This window comes from Coregonus lavaretus (genome assembly GCF_964263955.1).
Source record: "Coregonus lavaretus genome assembly, chromosome: 25".
Classification (NCBI taxonomy): Eukaryota; Metazoa; Chordata; class Actinopteri; order Salmoniformes; family Salmonidae; genus Coregonus; species Coregonus lavaretus.
Window position 1 is genome coordinate 31039292 of NC_140012.1, and position 21304 is coordinate 31060595.

The window sequence follows — 21304 nt, forward strand, 5'->3', positions numbered from 1 at the left end:
AATATATATACACTTAACAAAAATATAAAAAACAACATGTAAAGTGTTGGTCCCAAGTTTCATGAGCTGAAATAAAAGATTCCAGAAATGTTCGATACGCACAGAAAGCTTATTTCTCTCAAATTTAGTGCACAAATTTGTTTACATCCCGGTTAGTGAGCATTTCTCCTTAGCCAAGATAATCCATCCACCTGACAGGTGTGGCATATCAAGAAGCTGATCCCCAGTTTCATCAGCTGTCCGGGTGGCTGGTCTCAGACAATCCTGCAGGTGAAGAAGCCGGATGTGGAGGTCCTGAGCTGGCGTGGTTACACGTGGTCTGTGGTTGTAAGGCAGATTGGATGTACTTCCAAATTCTCTAAAACAACGTTGGAGGCGGCTTATGGTTGAAAAATGAACATTAAATTCTCTGGCAACAGCTCTGGTGGACATTCCTGCAGTCAGCATGCCAATTGCACGCTCACTCAAAACTTGAGACATCTGTGGCATTGTGTTGTGTGACAAAACTGCACATTTTAGAATGGCCTTTTATTGTGGTCCTCTGTAGCTCAGCTGGTAGAGCACGGCGCTTGTAACGCCAAGGTAGTGGGTTCGATCCCCAGGACCACCCATACACAAAAAATGTATGCACGCATGACTGTAAGTCGCTTTGGATAAAAGCGTCTGCTAAATGGCATATTGTTATTGTTATTGTCCCCATCACAAGGTGCACCTGTTTAATGATCATGCTGTTTAATCAGCTTCTTGATATGCCACACCTGTCAGGTGGATGGATTATCTTGGCAAAAGTTTGACACCAATCAGGCCCCTGAGGACTGGAGTTGCCCATCCCTGAGATTGGACCAGTGTCTCTTCCAATTAGAGATGCAGCTGCCTGATCTGTGTTAATGAAGATAGGGAATCTTCAATCTACATCCCCAATCCTCAAAAACATCAGTTTGGGAAAACAGACTGACAATATCATCACCAGGGCCCATACATTATGCTTCCCAATGGTACATTCCTGTTTGTAGCACAGGATATTACAATCTATTAGACTACCCACGGTCTTCTGTTGTTAATGTACCACGTTTACTGCAGTGACAACTGCAGACTGATACTTCTGCTCTGAAGAGGGGAAAGCACGCTACTTGAAAGAAAAGCTACCATTTTAGAGGGTGTTCTCTCCTACTTACGCATATTTTCTCTCCATTCCCTCATGAGCACTTGAAAAGCAATGATGCATAAACAGAGGCTTTCATGAAACTAACTGGCAGTGCTGTTTTTTTCCATGCATAAGTGTGCATTTGCATTGCAAAACAAATCAAGATTTGTTTCAAATTGAGAACAGCTAGATAATCTTTTCCATCCCGCTTGACATCTTTAGTCATGCAAATTGATTACAGGCTCATTTGGAGTGCTAGAATTATTGCTGATCTTCCATCTGCATTGAAAAATATCTGTCTTTTCCCTGTGACATTAGCACTAAGGTTAACATACTATTATTGCATCTCCCAATTTCCACCGTTGCTAAAGTAGACAGACATGAGTAGTGATGCCAGATGCAGGTTGACTCAGTCACTGGTCTGTATTCTTGCAGTGCAGGGATAAGCTCACTTTAGAATCAAAAGGAGAACTTGAATCTGCTCTTTGAGAAAATCTGCCACTAGGCCGATGGCATTTGGTTTGAATATTGTGAATAACTAGAGACATCTCAGTGAGTCATACTAGAGCCCTGCACGGGCATGAATTTTAACCCTGAGCCCTAACCATGCCTGCGATGTTCAGGCCCTACCCTAGTACCCAGGCCCGATTGCAACTGCAAAATTTAAACTTCCTCAGTTAGTAAATCCATTCGCTGCCCCTCTCTGTTTGTCACTCACTCCCTGCGCACTGCACACTTTGCATGTGCTCTGCTCATGGCGGCTCTGTGTCTGTGAGTATCCATATCAACGGCTCCGCTTGGGCTGCTCTGCTCAATGATGAGACTTGAGAGCAGTTAGCTACTTTGTCACTCTAAACTCCAACAAGACTCAAGGAACATTATTATTTTCTGTGAAATAATCTCTCCCGTTGTATATTTAACAAGGTTAAAGCACTTCTGACACCATGTTATGATCTCAGTCAGATATGACTGTACTACGCAGAAGAGCACAAGCTAAAGTCTCAGCTTCAAAATGTTAGTGATCAATTTAGAGTTGTTCCATGACACCCACCATCTCAGATTGTCCTGAAACCATTTCTGTAGTTAGAAACCGATAAGATTAGCATTCCTGCAACATTTTGCTGAAATTTGATCTGAGAAATTAAGCTAATTGAGTGCACCCAAACTGGCAATTTTTATTTATAGGATTCATATAATATCCAATAAATATAGTACCCAACATCCGATTTGGACCAAACTTTTTTCCAACAAAGAGTAAGATATGAGGAATCCAAATAAATGGTCAAAAGCCACCAACGGACCCCCTCACGCCAAAACCACCCGAACAATGAGTATACAGTATCAGTTCTCTATGTCTGCCAAGTAGTATGGAGCTGCGGCTCGGAGTATTGTTTCTTCATCCTAGGTATGTAACGTATTCTCAGTGAATTGTGTCCCCCCCCTTCAGAGAAGTTAGTAATTCATGTTCTATCCTACATCCTGATATTACCAGGTTCTGACCACTAGATAGTGGTGTTCCTGCTAGTAGGCGATTTGTATTTTAAAGAATTATTTATTTTTTTATCCTCAAACTACACACATTACCCCATAATGACAAAGCGAAAACAGATTTGTTGAAATATTTGCAGATGTATTAAAAATAAAAACAGAAATACCTTATTTACATAAGTATTCAGACCCTTTGCTATGAGACTCGAAATTGAGCTCAGGTGCGTACTTATTCCATTGATCATCCTTGAGATGTTTCTACAACTTGATTGGAGTCCACCTGTGGTTAGGGCTGTTACGATGACCGTATTACTGCCACACCAGCGGTCACGAGTCATGAAGGCAGTAAAATCAACCGTTTAGTCACGGTAATTAGGCTTCTCCAACCTCTGATGCTGCTGATGGTCATTAGTAGCCTACCAAACTTGATAACTGCCTGGTACTCAGCACTGACAAAAATGCAAATCTAATCGAAAATCTAATCAAAACACTTCATGAGCACCCATGAGCTCAAGTTGCGCAACATTTCTATAGGCTATGCAATTGCGTGAGAAAACAGAGTGATGGCCTCTATTAAAAAGAGGATCTCATCAGCTTTCTATAGGCTAGGCCTACTATATTTATTTATCAACTTTCCTAATATTAAGCACATTGCTTCTCTTTACAACAGGAGTATAGCCTACCTGGCTGGCATGAAAATGGAAAAGCGTCCTCCATTCACTATTTAAGTGCATAGATGACATGTATTTTTTCGCCTGCCCCTGTTTCGAGACAGGTGCATGATAATGGTCCATTATAAATCAAAACAAATTTCACACATATTATTTTGTATATGTAAAGACAAGATTAAATCAAGAATAGTCTGATGGGTGACAATATTAGCCTATCACTTGTGAATTATATAGTATCACTTGTGAATGATGCCCAATGTAAGGGAAGAAACAATGCTGATTTTTTTTTTACATCATAGTCGCACACCTCATGTAGCCTAGCCCATATGTTTTGATATTTTTTAAAATATTTGTTCTCTTTATTTTACCTTTATTTAACTAGGCAAGTCAGTTAAGAACAAATTCTTATTTACAATGACGGCCTACACCGGCCAAACCCGGACAACGCTGGGCCAATTGTGCGCCGCCCTATGGAACTCCCAATCACGGCCGGTTGTGATACAGCCTGGAATCGAACCAGGGGGTCTGTAGTGACGCCTCAAGCACTGAGATGTAGTGCCTTAGACCGCTGCGCCACTCAGGAGCCCAAGGTTTATATCACAACTAAAGTGGCCAAATAACTTCTTAAAATTAAGCACATTAATCTGCTTTACACGGGGTGTAGAGCCTAACTGTCATACATAAGCATCGCGTGAGTTTTAAGTTTGGGGAAGATAATTTTCACCATAAAAATGCAACTTTATAATAAAAGCATTACATGCATAAATCGCATTTGCGGTCACTTTTGATAACAGTGTTTTCCAACGAATGGAACATTCACGCTTATAGCCTACTGCCGTGTGCACATTGCTGGGCTTATAATGTGGTGAAATAGCCTAATAGTTTATCAACATTTTAAGCTAAACGTTCTGATCTGTTGCGTCAGCCTCATTGCGTAAAAAAAGTATTTTTGTTACATTTGGCCCACAACTGTCCCAGACTATGTTTGGAATATTTATTTCTCGCACAGAATTAGGTCAACATTTGTACTATGGAGGATAGTAAATTGACATAGGCCTACTCATCTTGTTGGCTGACGAAAAGTAAATGTGGACAGTTCTTCCAATATCTTCAATATGCAACTCGGAATTGAATAAGGACGCGCGCAGTTGCGTCCCCGATGTGTCTGTCTTCACGTGTAGCCTGTGAGAAAGACCGGTTCACATGATGGAGAGCCATGTGAGTGAAAGGTGCTTTGGAGCATGCAGCACTCAGGGAGAAGGGAATTATAATTATTATATTCAGGCCAAGGGCACAATGGCCACAGGCCGCAAAAGGCATGGATTTCTTTAGGGGGCATTACGGCCACACAAGGGTGATGCCGCCGGGAATTTCGAGGCTCTATCAAGTGCTTGTCAAATTGTGAATGAGAGACTGATGAAGTGTGTACAGCCTGCGCAAAAAAACAAAGAGCTCATGCATTTCATGCAACTTATTTCAAATCATTAGTTGCATCATGCAGCCTCAAAATGTATTAAAAATCAAAAACATATAGCCCAACGTTTGTAGAACAATTAAAAGTTACATTAATAACTCTAAATTAAGCATATAGGAGTACCTATTGATTTGTTAACCAGCTCAACACATAGCTGCATGTGCACACTCCCTCAAATCAATTGGAGAAAATATCCTTTCTATTTTATTCAGCTTTGTTCAATTGTATTCTTCAGACTATGAAATAATATAAAATATTGCCATGGAATCGCAAATCTTGCCTACTAAATGAACTAGTGTAGCCCACAGCCATATGGCATAGCCAGATGAGGACCTAACATAAGGCCAACTCAAGAGTATCCTATTCTGTTTTTCTGAAATAGACTACATTTCCTTCATATGTTTCTTTAGATCTGTCTAAAATAAATAATGGATTTATTGTGAAGGTGTAGGCTATATTACATGGATTTATTATACTTTTCCAAATGTCTGCATCAGTGGCTTGTAGGCTATTCGTGGAAGCCAGGAGATGCTAAATGTGTTTATTAATTAACGGTCAACTACCGTGAGACAGGCAGTTATTTGATTGACAATCACCGGCTGACAAAATGTTGTGACCGCCACAGCCCTACCTGTGGTAAATTCAATTGATTGGACATGATTTGGAAAAGCACACACCTGTCTATATAAGGTCCCACAGTTGACAGTGCATGTCAGAGCAAAAACCAAGCCATGAGGTCGAAGGAATTGTCCGTAGAGCTCCAAGACAGAATTGTGTCAAGGCACAGATCTGGGGAAGGGTACCAAAAAATATCTTTAGCATTGAAGTACCCCAAGAACACAGTGGCCTCCATCATTCATAAATGGAAGAAGTTGGAACCACCAAGACTCTTCCTAGAGCTGGCCGCCCGGCTAAACTGAGCAATCGGGGGAGAAGGGCCTTGGTCAGGGAGGTGAACCTGATGGTCACTCTGACAGAGCTCCAGAGTTCCTCTGTGGAGATGGGAGAACCTTCCAGAAGGACAACAATCTCTGTAGCACTCCACCAATCAGGCCTTTATTGTAGAGTGGCCAGACGGAAGACAATCCTCAGTAAAAGACACGACAGCCCGCTTGGAGTTTGCCCAAAGGCACCTAAAGGACTCGCAGTCCATGAGAAACAAGATTCTCTGGTCTGATGAAACCAAGATTGCACTCTTTGGTCTGAATGCCAAGCATCACGTCTGGAGGGAACCTGGCACCATCCCTACGGTGAAGCATGGTGGTGGCAGCATCATGCTGTGGGGATGTTTTTCAGCGGCAGGAACTGGGAGACTAGTCAGGATCGAGGGAAAGATGAACGGAGCAAAGTACAGCGAGATCCTTCATGAAAGCCTACTCCAGAGTGCTCAGGACCTCAGACTTGGGCAAAGGTTCACCTTCCAACAGGACAATGACCCTAAGCACACAGCCAAGACAATGCAGGAGTGGCTTCGGTACCAGTCTCTAGATGTCCTTGAGTGGCCCAGCCAGAGCCCGGACTTGAACCCAATCGAACATCTCTGGAGAGACCTGAAAATAGCTGTGCAGCAACGTTCCCCATCCAACCTGACAGAGCTTGAGAGAATCTGCAGAGAAGAATGGGAGACTCCCCAAATACAGGTGTGCCAAGCTCGTAGCATCATACCCAAGAAGACTCAAGGAAGTAATCGCTGCCAAAGTTGCTTCAATAAAGTACTGAGTAAAGGGTCTGAATACTTACGTAAATGTGATATTTCACAAACCTGTTTTTGCTTTGTCATTATGGGGTATTGTGTGTAGATTGATGAGGGAAAAAAACGATTTAATCCATTTTAGAATAAGGCTGTAACGTAACAAAATGTGGAAAAAGTCAAGGGGTCTGAATACTTTCCGAATGCACTGAACATTAGCATTTTCGCACATCATATCCAAATCATCTATAAGTAACATCAGTTACACAATACATTTTTTTATACTTCAGGATGATTTGGACATATACAGTACCAGTCAAAAGTTTGGACACACCTACTCATTCAATAGGTTTTTCTTTATTTTTACTATTTTCTACATTGTAGAATCAAAACTATGAAATAACACATATAGAATCAGGTAGTAACCAAAAAAGTATTATACAAATCAAAAAATATTTTACATTTGAGATTCTTCAAATAGCCACCCTTTGCCTTGATGACAGCTTTGCACACTCTTGGCATTCTCTCAACCAGCTTCACCTGGAATGCTTTTCCAACAGTCAAAGGAGTTCCCACATATGCTGAGGACTTGTTGGCTGCTTTTCCTTCACTCTGCCGTCCGACTCATCCCAAACCATCTCAATTGGGTTGAGGTCGGGGATTGTGGAGGCCAGGTCATCTGATGCAGCACTCCATCACTATCCTTCTTGGTAAAATAGCCCTTACACAGCCAGGAGGTGTGTTGGGTCATTGTCCTGTTGAAAAACAAATTATAGTCCCACTAAGCCCAAACCAGATGGGATGGTGTATCGCTGCAGAATGCTGTGGTAGCCATGCTGTGAATTCTAAATAAATCACAGTGTCATCAGAAAAGCACCCCCACACCATAACACCACCTCCATGTTTTACGGTGGGAAATACACATGCGGAGACCCGGTCACCCACACTGCGTCTCACAAAGACACAGCGGTAGGAACCAGAAATCTCAAATTTGGAGTCCAGACCAAAGGACACATTTCCACCGATCTAATGTCCATTGCTCGTGTTTCTTGGCCCAAGCAGGTCTCTTCTTCTTATTGATGTCCTTTAGTAGTGGTTTCTTTGCAGCAATTCGACCATGAAGGCCTGATTCACACAGTCCCCTCTGAACAGTTGATGTTGAAATGTGTCTGTGACTTGAACTCTGTGAAACATTTATTTGGGCTGCAATTTCTGAGGCTGGTAACTCTAATGAACTTATCCTCTGCAGCAGAGGTAACTCTGGTTCTTCCATTCCTGTGGCAGTCCTCATGAGAGCCAGTTTCATCATAGTGCTTGATGGTTTTTGCGACTGCACTTGAAGAAACTTTCAAAATTCTTGAAATTTTCCGGATTGACTGACCTTCATGTCTTAAAGTAATGATGGACTGTCGTTTCTCTTTGCTTATTTGAGCTATTCTTGCCATAATATGGACTTGGTCTTTTACCAAATAGGGCTATCTTCTGTATACCTCCCCACCACCTACCTTGTCACAACACAACTGATTGGCTCAAACGCATTAAGCACACCTGTTAATTGAAATGCATTCCAGGTGACTACCTCATGAAGCTGGTTGAGAGAATAACAAGACTGTGCAAAGCTGTCATCAAGGCAAAGGGTGGATATTTGAAATATATTTTGATTTGTTTAACACTTTTTTGGTTACTACATGATTCCATATGTGTTATTTCATAGTTTTGATGTCTTCACTATTATTCTAATGTAAAAAAAAAAAGTAAAATTTATGAAAAACCCTTGACTGATTAGGTGTGTCCAAACTTGACTGGTAGTGTATATCTGGTTTTTCTATGCAACCACAGGACAGAACAGTAGTGTCGGGTAAGCTCAAGGGGGTAGGTGTGTGTCTCTTTGTTAACAACAGCTGGTGTGCGATCTCAAATATTAAGGAAGTCTCAAGGTTCTGCTCGCCCGAGTTGGAATACCTCATGATAAGCTGTAGACCATACTATTTGCCAAGTGAGTTAATCTATATTTTTCGTAGCTGTCTATTTAGCACCACAAACTGATGCTGGCACTAAGACCACACTTAACGAGTTGTATAGGGCAATAAGCAAACAAGAAAATTCTCATACAGAGGCGGCGCTCCTAGAGGCCAGTGATTTTAATGCAGGGAAACTGAAATCCGTTTAACCTAATTTCTACCAGCATGTCATCTGCGCAACTAGAGGCAAAAAAAAAAAAAAAAAAAAAGTATTGATCACCTTTACTCCACACACAGAAATGCATACAAAGCTCTCCCTCGGCCTCCATTTGGCAAATCTGACCATAACGCTTTCCTCCGTATTCCTGCTTACCACCCCAACAACGAGTATATAGTATCAGTTCTCTGTCTGACAAGTTGTATGGAGCTGCAGCTCGGAGTAGTGTTTCTTCATCCTATGCAAAGTATTCCCAGTGAATTTTGAGATGTTTTTTCCCCCCTGTTCAGAGAAATTAGTAATTGAAGTTGTTAGGTTTATGTCCCATCCTACATCCTGATATTACAAGGTTCTGACCACTAGATGGTACTGTTCCAGGTGATTTCCCTACCCGGCCGTAACCGATGTCGGGCTCTGGTCGGGTAGCAGAGCTCTTAGTCATACTGTTCTCCCCCAAAACAGCAAAGACTTGAGGTGACGTCACAACCCCGCTGAGGGTGCAAAAAACCTATCATCACAAAATGGCAAAGGACTAGGCTAATAGCCTTCAACCAAATAGGAAATGCATAGTGTGTTAGATTCTGTGGTCAGTCAGCCTTTCCCACTGAAATACAGGGAAGGAGAAACTCTAGTGTAGCCCTTCGCATTTCTCAGAAGTCCCATAGCAGAAATAAGATGACTGAAAGATCAATTGAGTTCTCCACTTCTACCCACGACCCAAATTGAATCTAACGGCTATTGACCTTTCCTGAAAGGACACAATAAATTGAGTCAAAATCAGGTAGACCAGACTCAATTGAATGTGGTGGATGAGTTCAGTCATCTCTTTACAGGAATAGTTTGGAAAAAACCCATTAGATGGCTATAATTGTATCACTCAGTCAGACTTCAAAGTTCAGACCATAACATTACAAGAAGACCAAAAGAGTACACACACTTTCATATGCAGCAACAGCTAGAAGGGTGAAACGCAGAACAGAAGCTGTTGCTACATCTGAGGGCGTACGCACTACACTAACACCTTCTCCTCCTCAGCTTTGAATCCCTCTGACCCCAATTACTTTAAAGCTTATTAAAGGCATCCTTCACAGTGCAGAGAGAGGTTGGCCTCCCAGCTCTGTGATTATGAGCAGGCCTGTCTGGCACTGTGTTACTGTGATTCTAAGTGGAGCTGGAGAGCTCTGTCTATCCAAGGGAAAGGTCCTCAGACTCCCAACGCTGAATAAACTAGTCTGGCTGAAGCCGCTATCATGAAGCAGGCAGGGAGATTTCCTAGCAAAAACAAATCGCAAGCCTATTTGACTTTTTGTATTCAATACATGTACATGAATGGCTGGCTAATGGGCAAAAAAAAAAAAAACAAGTCAACCCGTATCAGCCTCAGGATAGCAGCCAGACAACCCGTGACTACCCGGCAGTACATGTGATTTGAACACGTTTCCAGAATTCTTTGAGACACTGCAATGAAATAAATGGGCAGTGTGAATGCTCTCTCCTCAGCTAGTCCTAATCCTAATACCAGCTCATCTTGACAAGGCAAATGGTATCACCACGAACAGGTGGTGCTCAGTATAATTTCCTAATTAACCAAGGCTGCAAAAACATTCAGCTCTCCCAGGGAAATCCAGTTATGCAGGAGATATGATATGCACTGGAGTTTTGTCGCTCTTTATTTGATTAACCACTGTACACTAATTGGGAGAGTCAATGAATGAATCATCGAGCGAGCCTATCTTAAAACAGGATCAGTGTCTTAGCCATCAGTCTGAGTCACACAACAACCTCTCAGTATTGTGTTGTTCATGAAAAGATCTGTGTGATAACTGTAGGAGGGGAGGGAAGAAAAACACGAGACTAAAGCTGCGAGTATTCGGCGCATGTGTATTCGGCGCATGTGACAAATAAAATTTGATTTGATTTGATTTATTAAAGTTCCAAAACACCCATTAATAGCCTACATTTTTTCCCCTTGGTTGACATCCACAGCTATGATACTCAAGCCAGAATGCAATTTACCCATCTAACAAGCACCACGGTTGGATAAGCTTGACAGGCACACTAGGTGTCCAGTGCTATGGGTCAACAGAAAGGTTAAACAGGATTGGAGAGGTCTGAAATACAACCTTTCCAGCAAACCAGAGCGATGGAACCTAGAACTATAGAACACGAGTGGTAGGAAAGAGGAGGTGACACTCCAAAAGCATCAGTCATTGACAGAATGTGACAAGATAGGAACTTTTTTATTACTTTATTGATCTGAGGACCTTTGCACTCTTCCTTTAGTAGTCAGCTCCTTGAAACAGGAGATTCTATCACAACCAAGTCCCAATTCAATTGCTTTATGATGAGCATTGTGATGTGTAAAGATCATTCACATCAACCTTCTGACAGAGCGTTTTCATGAGAATTACTTCGCAAATATTTGTATTATTATTATTATTATTATTATTATTATTATTATTATTATTTGGTATCCTATAGAAACAGTCAAACATACAACTACAGCAATTAGAATGTTGTGGCTTAATACAATACATTTAAACACCGGACCACATTGAGATAGGGGTAGGCCTAAAAAGTCAAATTATCCCCGGGACCACCCATACACAAAAAAAAATTTTATGCACGCATGGCTGTAAGTCGCTTTGGATAAAAGCGTCTGCTAAATGGCATATTATTATTTATTTTTTGTTACTATTCAGTGGGTAATTTTTTACCCATAGTCTGCTGAACAGGGCCTAGGCTAATCAGGGTCATTAAGCAGCAGGTTTGGAGAGACCCACACTCATCTTGCACAGCTCCTAATATGGAAATTCAACTCAAATTGTTAATTCACAGGATAACCAGCCAACTTCATGATACATTATTCAATGTCTGTAATTTGTATAGATGCGTTTTCAATCAGACAGGTACACTTATTTAAATAAAGGAGTAACGTACATAAATTGACTTTTTTAACAGTTTGGTCATTCTTAGTATCGTTAGTAAACTAATTTGGAAGATGTGAGTCCAAAGGCTGGTTTTCCACCGACAGGCAGAATATGATTTAGCCAGCTTTACAAAACAGACGCCCAGGGGACAGACAAACATCCTGATCCTGGCTGGCAGGCTAACTAAACCGTTAGTTTTGGGGTTAACATTTCCATAGCCATACAGCAACCATAACTCGGGGATCTTCCAATGTTCCATACATCCTCAGTTTCAGACACAAATCTTGTTGGCTAGGTGGATACCTAGCTCGCTTTATAGCTAGCTAACGTTAGCTCTCCATTTAAATACCGAGTTAGTAATAGCTGCGAGTTGGTGTATTCTGGTTATTGTGTTCTTAAATGTACCGTATGCAATTTCAATGAAAATTATACATTTACCTACACACATAACTTACCATATCATAGACGTTCAAAATTATCGGCTCGTTTGCCATCACTGGCATCAGGAATTTCTTCGGATCCTGGTGCACTTTCGCCAGTTTGCTTCGATCCACACACCCTCTTCTAGTTAACTAGTTTCCTTTTTTTTGTCTAGTTAGCTTGCTAACTACTTGACTTAGTTAATCGTACTAACAGGCAAATTATACCTTCAGTTCAACAAATAGTTCACCACAAGAACCCCGCATCCGAAAGCTTTGTCCAATTTTCTCCATAAGCAAACAGCTGTGCACGACAGTCGGCTAGCTGGCAGGCTAGCTACTACTGGAGACAGCTCGCGATGAAAGGGAGTCGTTAGCGAAAGTGAATATTTTCTGCGTGAAATTGCCATTCAAAAACCAAAATGACATTTCTTCTAGTAAACCGAAATCATGTGAACTATTTTCCCACAAAAATATCCAACTGAAAATCGACTAAATTCTCAGGTAACGGGTTGCCACTGTTGTGCTGTGTTTCGAACGATACATCGACAGTCGTTTAGTCAACCTGGAAATAGCTGATGAGATTGACAGGATCAGCAATCCATTAATCAACCTAACATTTAAAAATACAACATGTTATGAAGTTTCTGAGAAAATTAGTCAAATAGCTATTGCTTTAAATAATCCAGCTAATCTAGCAAAATAGTCATGAAAACTGAAGGTTAGACATAACTACCCAGCCTTGGATTATATTCTCCTTGTTTTATTATCAATTATTTTAAAGAGTACTCATGTACCAAGATATCAAGATACAAAAAGTTCAACATTAGTTTTAGGATTGGTTCTTAAACATCTAAATGCAATTCCATTAACTGCATGGACATGTAGGAGACAATGACAATCTATAAAATAAATATCATGACTCAAAGATACATAACTGATATAAAACATTTCATTAGAAACAGTAAGATGTAAATCAAAAGCTTTTAGTTTAAGTATTTGAATTACCTAGTCATATTTATGCCTTCTGGTTGCCAGCTGATTCCTGAAAATAGTCACATAGACAGTAACTGTAGCCCAGTACACAGAGTGAGAATAAGGTAAATGCCATGGCCACATACAGTACCAGTCAAAAGTTTGGACACACCTACTCATTCAAGGGTTTTTCTTTTCTTTTTACTATTTTCTACATTCTACAATAGTAGTGAAGACATCAAAACTATGAAATAACTCATATGGAATCATGTAGTAACCAAAAAAGTGTTAAACAAATCAAAATTATTTGTATATTTGAGTTTCTTCGAAGTAGCCACCTGTGCCTTGATGACAGCTCTGCACACTCTTGGCATTCTCTCAACCAGCTTCATGAGGTAGTCACCTGGAATGCATTTCAATTAACAGGTGTGCTTCTTAAAAGTTAATTTGTGGAATTTCTTTCCTTCTTAATGCATTTGAGCCAATCAGTTGTGTTGTGACAAGGTAGGGGTGGTATACAGAAGATAACCCTATTTGGTAAAAGACCGAGTCCATATTATGGCAAGAACAGCTCAAAAAAGCAAAGAGAAATGACAGTCCATCATTACTTTAAGACATGAAGGTCAGTCAATACAGAAAATGTGAAGAACTTTGAACGTTTCTTCAAGTGCAGTTGCTAAAACCATCAAGCGCTATAATAAAACTAGCTCTCATGAGGACCGCCACAGGAAAGGAAGACGCAGAGTTACCTGCAGAGGTGTTACGGATACAGGTATCCTGTGTTTTTGTGTGTTTCTCTCCTTCTGCCCTAATCACAGGTGTCCTGTATGTTCCTGATTGGGGGTCGTTGAGGTGTCTGCTGATTGGACCAATCAGTGAACATTCCTGTGCATTGCACCACCTGTTACTCGTTTGTTCAATCACACATCCCATTGTATAAAAACCAGTCTTGTGTTTGTTGAGAGAGAGAGAATATTTCCGTATGTGAGTATGGACACGGTGGTGTCCTGTTTTTGATTACTCACTAAGTTGCTGTTTACTATGATTGGTAATTCTGTTAGACTACTGTTTTGTATGTGAGTAATGGATACTGTGATGTCCTTTGTTTAGAGTACTCACTAAGTTGCTGGTTACTCTGTTTGGTAACTATTGTGTGTTTCTGGGAAAAGGGGAGTTTGAGCTAGCTGCCCTTGGGCATACATTTCCCGTAGAAAGAACTGTCTATAAACACTAGTTAGACCTGAGCGGACTACCCACTGTATTTTTGTATGGTAGCAGTAGCCTAGCGGTTCTTGAGGCAGGCAAGATCAGTTTAGGGGTGTTTTACACTATTGTTTCATTTCTTGGGTCCTGCTCAGCCCTTTTTCCCAATCCTTTACCGTGTGTTCAGAAATAAACCATTTGTGTTTGACGGTAGTTCATGGTAGTTGTGTCATATTTGTTCTCACTGTTCCATGCCACACTTATAATTTACATGCATTGTGTTACGGGTCTCATGTCCATCACCCTAGACGTTCAAAGCCACGGGGTTCGTAACATAAAGTGGGGGCTCGTCCGGGATCTATCCCATGCTACTCATGCAAATTAGTAAGTGTCTGGTTCAGTGTTGAGCTTGGCAGCTGTACTACCTGTTTTTTTTGTGTGTTCAGTAGTCGACGGCTCGTGTTGCTAGTAGGATGGCTACTTTTGAGTTGGAGGCATTTTTGGAAAACCCTACGTGGGAGGTTTTTGAGAATTGCCGTAGAGTGGATCTACAGGTTTTGGCTGACCACTTTTCTGCACCCATACCGAGGGGTTTAGTGAAAGCAGAAGTTAGGGAAGTAGTGCTAGCGATGTTGTTGAACGAGCGAGTGCTTGAGTTACCGCCGCCTGAGTCTGCTGCTCCTGTAGGGGAGGTGGTGGCTGTTCCTGTAAGCCCATCAGTGTCTGAGGACGAGGCTAAGGCTCCAGCCACATTGCCCCGTTATGACCCACTCTCCCCACTGACTGACAGTGATGCCAGGATGGATGTCCGCTTGACACGGCTCCAAATGGAGGCGGAAGAGCGGGCACAAATCAGGCTAGTGGAACTGGAGACGCGTAAGATGGAACTGGAGACGCGTAAGATGGAACTGGAGACGCGTAGGCTTGATCAAGAACTGGAGATGCGTAGAATGGAACTAGAGGCAGAAACAGCGAGGTTAGTCTCTGCTCATACTATGCCTGCTAGTGAGCCATCCTCACCAGCTGTGTCATCTGCTACATTTGATATTAGTAGGCAGATCACCTTGGTACCTGTGTTCAGGGAGTCAGAGGTTGATTCCTATTTCAGTGTGTTTGAACGTATAGCGGTAGCATTGAAATGGCCCGAAGAGGTATGGTGCCTATTACTTCAGTGTAAACTAACAGGTAAAGCCCAAGAGGTTCTGGCAGCGCTACCTCTTGAAGACAGTTTGAATTATGAAGTGGTCAAAGCTACTGTTCTTCGTGCCTATGAGCTTGTTCCTGAGGCATATCGACAGAGATTTAGGTCTCATAAAAAGTCTCCTACTCAGACTTATGTGGAGTTTGCTAGAGACAAAGGAAATCTGTTTGACAAATGGCACAGTGCTAGTAAGGTAACTGATTTTAACTCTCTACGGGAGTTAATCTTGTTAGAAGAGTTTAAAAATTGCTTACCGGAACACATTGTAGTTTATCTGAACGAACAGAAAGTATCCTCACTGTCGGAAGCGTCTGTATTGGCAGACGAGTTTGTGTTGACGCATAAGAGCGTGTTTTCGGCTCGTACGGAGAGCAGGGCTGCGGAGTTGCTAACTTTTAGTCCTAGTCGACCAGCAGTACGTCCAGCACGCCCAAAAGATGTGCGTCACTGTTTCTATTGTCATAAGGTGGGACATTTGGTTAGTGATTGCTTTTTGCTTAAACGCAAACCGGGGATGCCTCAGCACGCCAGGCCGCCAACGGGTGTTGGGCTGATTCGTACGGTTGTAAGGCCGGAATCAAGACAGAGGCCTCATAGTGAATGTGGTTTGAAAGTCCCTGTCCCAGATCACAGTTATGAACCGTTCATTTTTGAGGGGTTTGTTTCTATATCAGATGACGAAGCGTCTCAGCGTCCAGTTAGAATCCTCAGAGATACTGGTGCGGCGCAGTCGTTCATACTAGCTGATGTGTTGCCCTTGTCTAATAATACATATTGTGGTTCCAGTGTGTTAGTACAAGGAATTGAAATGGGATTTGTTCCAGTGCCATTGCACTTTGTGAACGTACACTCTGAGTTAGTCAGTGGAGTGTTCAGAGTTGGAGTACGTCCTATGTTGCCAGTAAAAGGTGTGACATTTATAATGGGCAACGATATTGCCGGAGGAAAGGTGATACCCATATTGGAGGTATTGGATAAAAGTGACCAGTCTCTCTCCGAGGAGCTGGCACAGGGTTATCCAGATGTGTTCCCCGCTTGTGCTGTCACACGTGCTCAAGCACGACAAGTGGGTGAAGTGATAGATTTGTCGAACACGATTCTATTCAGAGAGTGTGACCCAGAGGATAGTTCGGGTGCTACCTCTGGTAAGCTGGTGCAGTCTGACAAACAGCCCAGAGAAAGGAAGAAGGATGTGGAACTTGTTGCTGAGGCCATACAGTTACCAGTTACTCGTGAGCAGCTGATCGCTAACCAACAGGTTGACATTAGCCTGGCTAAATGTTTTTCTAGTGTTGTCTCAGAGGAGGAGCTAAAGAAGAAAAACATGGCATACTTCATTGATGGTAATCTCCTCATGCGTAAATGGACATCCCATGTTGACGCTGGCGAAGATTGGAATGCTGTTTACCAAATAGTGATTCCTACAGCCTTTCGACAAAATGTTTTATCCCTCGCTCATGATCACCAGTGGTCCGGACATCTGGGAGTCACCAAGACTTATGATCGTGTTTTGCGACATTTCTTTTGGCCTGGCTTAAAACAAGATGTGGCTCAGTTCTGTCGGACTTGCCACACCTGTCAAGTAGTTGGGAAACCGAACCAGGTTATTTCCCCCGCGCCTCTTTGTCCCATACCGGCCATAGGTGAACCCTTCGAACGTGATGGTTGATTGTGTTGGACCATTACCAAAAACAAAATCTGGTAACCAGTTTATGTTAACAATTATGTGTGTGGCCACCAGGTACCCAGAGGCCATTCCTCTGCGAAGGATTACTGCTCCAGTGGTGAGTAAAGCGTTGATCAAATTCTTCTCAACTTTTGGGTTACCTAAGGTGATACAAACTGATCAGGGTACGAATTTCCTTTCTAAACTTTTCAAACAAGTGTTAAAATCCTTGTCAGTTACACACCGTGTGTCAAGCGCATATCACCCAGAGTCTCAGGGTGCGCTTGAACGTTGGCATCAGACCCTGAAGTCTATGCTCCGTAAATATTGCTTGGAATCTGAGAAAGATTGGGATGAGGGAGTTCCTCTAGTGTTGTTTGCTGTCCGTGAGACAGTACAGGAATCCCTAGGGTTCAGCCCAGCTGAACTGGTGTTTGGACACACCATGAGAGGACCTATGAAAGTCCTTAAGGATCAGTTTTTGTCACAAGAGTTGTGTGTGAAAGAAAATGTGTTGGACTACGTTAGTCGCTTTCGTGAGCGCCTACATGCTGCCTGTGCTCTAGCAAAGGAAGCGCTGTCTTCCTCACAGAAACGGATGAAACGACACTATGACACACAGGCTGTTTCTCGTTCACTGCAGCCAGGTGACCGAGTTCTTGTATTGTTGCCTGTGCCAGGAGCGTCATTGTCAGCACGTTTCTCTGGTCCTTATGTAATTGAAAAGAAACTAAGTGAAACTGACTACGTGATACAGACTCCTGATAGAAAACGCCAATCTCGTGTGTGCCACGTTAACATGTTGAAGACATACCACATCAGACCCGTCACTCAGGTAGACAGTCCAGAGAAAGTGGCCGAGTCGGCTGTCTCTATTGCTGCTACGGCTGTAGTGGGAGGTCATGTTAATGATGTGGACGGAGATGGTTTGGAGTTGCGCAATACTCAGCAGCAGTGTGCTAGATTGCCCAATTCAGAGATGCTGCTGTCTCTCCCGTCAAGCCTGATTCATTTAACGGACAGACAGTCAGATGATATTGTGAGACTATTACACAGCTTTCCATGTCTTTTTAATGATGTTCCTACATGTACAAATGTGTTAGAACATGACATTAATGTTGGAAACGCTGCACCTATCAAGCAACATCCTTATCGTGTCAACGTCTCTAAGAGAAAGATAATGAGGGGTGAGGTCGGTTATTTGCTGGAGAATAACCTGGCTATGCCAAGTTCAAGTCCTTGGAGTTCTCCGTGCATTCTGGTTCCTAAACCTGATGGGACATCCAGGTTATGTACGGACTATCGGAAGGTCAATGCTGTCACAGTGCCCGACTCGTTCCCGTTACCCAGACTGGATGACTGTATTGATACTGTTGGTGCTGCTACTTATGTAACCAAACTAGATCTTCTAAAAGGTTACTGGCAGGTGCCGTTAACCCCACGTGCCTCCGACATCTCTGCCTTTGTGACCCCAGATCACTTCCTACAATATGCTGTCATGGCATTTGGGATGCGGAACGCACCAGCCACTTTCCAACGCCTGGTTAACACAGTATTGGCTGGAGTTCCTAATTGTAGTGCTTACCTTGATGATCTGGTAATTTATTCAACTGAGTGGTCTGATCATGTTAACACTCTAAGGGTAGTGTGTGAACGTCTAGCAACCGCTTCTCTAACCCTGAACTTAGCAAAGTGCGAGTTTGGGAAGGCCACTGTTACTTATCTTGGTAAACAGGTCGGCCATGGTCAGGTGCGCCCTGTAGATGCCAAGGTCTCGGCTATAAACGCATTTCCCGCACCTACCACCAGAAGAGAGCTACGCCGTTTTTTAGGGATGGTTGGCTACTACCGTAGTTTCTGTAAAAATTTCTCTGCTGTAGTTGCTCCATTAACGGATTTGCTCAGTCCGGCGAGAAAATTTGTATGGTCTGAAGGGTGTCGTACTGCTTTCAACACTGCTAAAGCACTCTTATGTAGTACTCCTGTTCTTGCTGCGCCAGATTTTGAACGACCGTTTAAACTGGAGGTAGATGCAAGTGCCAGAGGTGCTGGGGCTGTTCTACTGCAGCAAGACCAGAGTGGAGTGGACCATCCTGTCTGTTATTTTTCACGGAAATTTAACAAATGTCAGACAAACTATTCCACCATTGAACAAGAAGCTCTAGCTTTGTTGTTAGCTCTGCAGTACTTTGAAGTTTATGTTGGTTCCAGTGCATTACCAGTGATAGTTTATACTGACCATAACCCCTTAGTTTTTCTCCACCGGATGTACAACCAGAACCAACGCCTTATGCGTTGGGCACTTGTCGTGCAAAATTATAATTTGGAGATCCGCCACAAAAAGGGGTTGGATAATGTGTTGGCAGATGCTTTGTCTCGTGTGTAATGATCTAGGTTTTTTTTTGTTATCCCGGCAGGATGATTTGTGAATTTGGGTGTTGTGATAGTACGTGTGTCGCAAACCATTGTGGTTTGCTCTTTTAAGGGTGGGAGTGTTACGGATACAGGTATCCTGTGTTTTTGTGTGTTTCTCTCCTTCTGCCCTAATCACAGGTGTCCTGTATGTTCCTGATTGGGGGTCGTTGAGGTGTCTGCTGATTGGACCAATCAGTGAACATTCCTGTGCATTGCACCACCTGTTACTCGTTTGTTCAATCACACATCCCATTGTATAAAAACCAGTCTTGTGTTTGTTGAGAGAGAGAGAGAATATTTCCGTATGTGAGTATGGACACGGTGGTGTCCTGTTTTTGATTACTCACTAAGTTGCTGTTTACTATGATTGGTAATTCTGTTAGACTACTGTTTTGTATGTGAGTAATGGATACTGTGATGTCCTTTGTTTAGAGTACTCACTAAGTTGCTGGTTACTCTGTTTGGTAACTATTGTGTGTTTCTGGGAAAAGGGGAGTTTGAGCTAGCTGCCCTTGGGCATACATTTCCCGTAGAAAGAACTGTCTATAAACACTAGTTAGACCTGAGCGGACCACCCACTGTATTTTTGTATGGTAGCAGTAGCCTAGCGGTTCTTGAGGCAGGCAAGATCAGTTTAGGGGTGTTTTACACTATTGTTTCATTTCTTGGGTCCTGCTCAGCCCTTTTTCCCAATCCTTTACCGTGTGTTCAGAAATAAACCATTTGTGTTTGACGGTAGTTCATGGTAGTTGTGTCATATTTGTTCTCACTGTTCCATGCCACACTTATAATTTACATGCATTGTGTTACGGGTCTCATGTCCATCACCCTAGACGTTCAAAGCCACGGGGTTCGTAACAAGAGGATAGGTTCATTAGAGTTACCAGCCTCAGAAAATGCAGTCCAAATAAATCTCAACATCAACTGTTCAGACGGGACTGTGTGAATCAGGCCTTCATGGTCGAATTGCTGCAAAGAAACCACTACTAAAGGACACCAATAAGAACAAGAGACCTGATTGGGCCAAGAAACACAAGCAATGGACATTAGACCGGTGGAAATTTGTCCTTTGGTCTGGAGTCCAAACTGGAGACTTTTGGTTCCAACCGCCGTGTCTTGTGAGAAGCAGTTTTGGTGAACGGATGATCTCCGCATGTGTAGTTCCCACTGTGAAGCATGGAGGAGGAGGTGTTATGGTGTGGGGGTGCTTTGCTGGTGACACTGTCAGTGATTTATTTAGAATTCAAGGCACACTAAACCAGCATGGCTACCACAGCATTCTGCAGCGATACGCCATCCCATCTGGTTTGGGCTTAGTGGGACTATCATTTGTTTTTCAACAGGACAATGACCCAACACACCTCCAGGCTGTGTAAGGGCTATTTTACCAAGAAGGAGAGTGATGGAGTGCTGCATCAGATCACCTGGCCTCCACAATCCCCCGACCTCAACCCAATTGAGATGGTTTGGGATGAGTTGGACAGGGGAGTGAAGGAAAAGCAGCCAACAAGTGCTCAGCATATGTGGGAAGTCCTTCAAGACTGTTGGAAAAACATTCCAGGTGAAGCTGGTTGAGAGAATGTCAACAGTGTGCAAAGCTGTCATCAAGGCTACTTTGAAGAATCTCAAATATAAAATATATTTTGATTTGTTTAACCCTTTTTTGGTTACTACATGATTCCACGTGTTATTTCATAACTTGGATGTCTTCACTATTATTCTACAATGTAGAAAATTTACATTTTTAGTCATTTAGCAGACGCTCTTATCCAGAGCGACTTACAGGAGCAAGGGCACATCGACAGATTTTTCACCTAGTCGGCTCGGGGATTAGAACCAGAGACCTTTCT

General features: G+C 42.5%; 1 protein-coding gene across 1 annotated transcript in view; it reads right to left on the reverse strand.

Moving 5' to 3' along the window:
- The window catches only part of desi2 (desumoylating isopeptidase 2), a 35538-nt gene extending 22982 nt beyond the window's left edge, over nucleotides 1-12556 (reverse strand). Inside the window, exon 1 of the mRNA XM_084142331.1 lies at nucleotides 12031-12556. Within this exon, the coding sequence (XP_083998457.1) occupies nucleotides 12031-12078 (48 nt within the window). The 5' untranslated portion in view covers nucleotides 12079-12556. The remainder of the gene's footprint in view (nucleotides 1-12030) is intronic.
- Between the last annotated feature and the right edge of the window lie 8748 nt (nucleotides 12557-21304).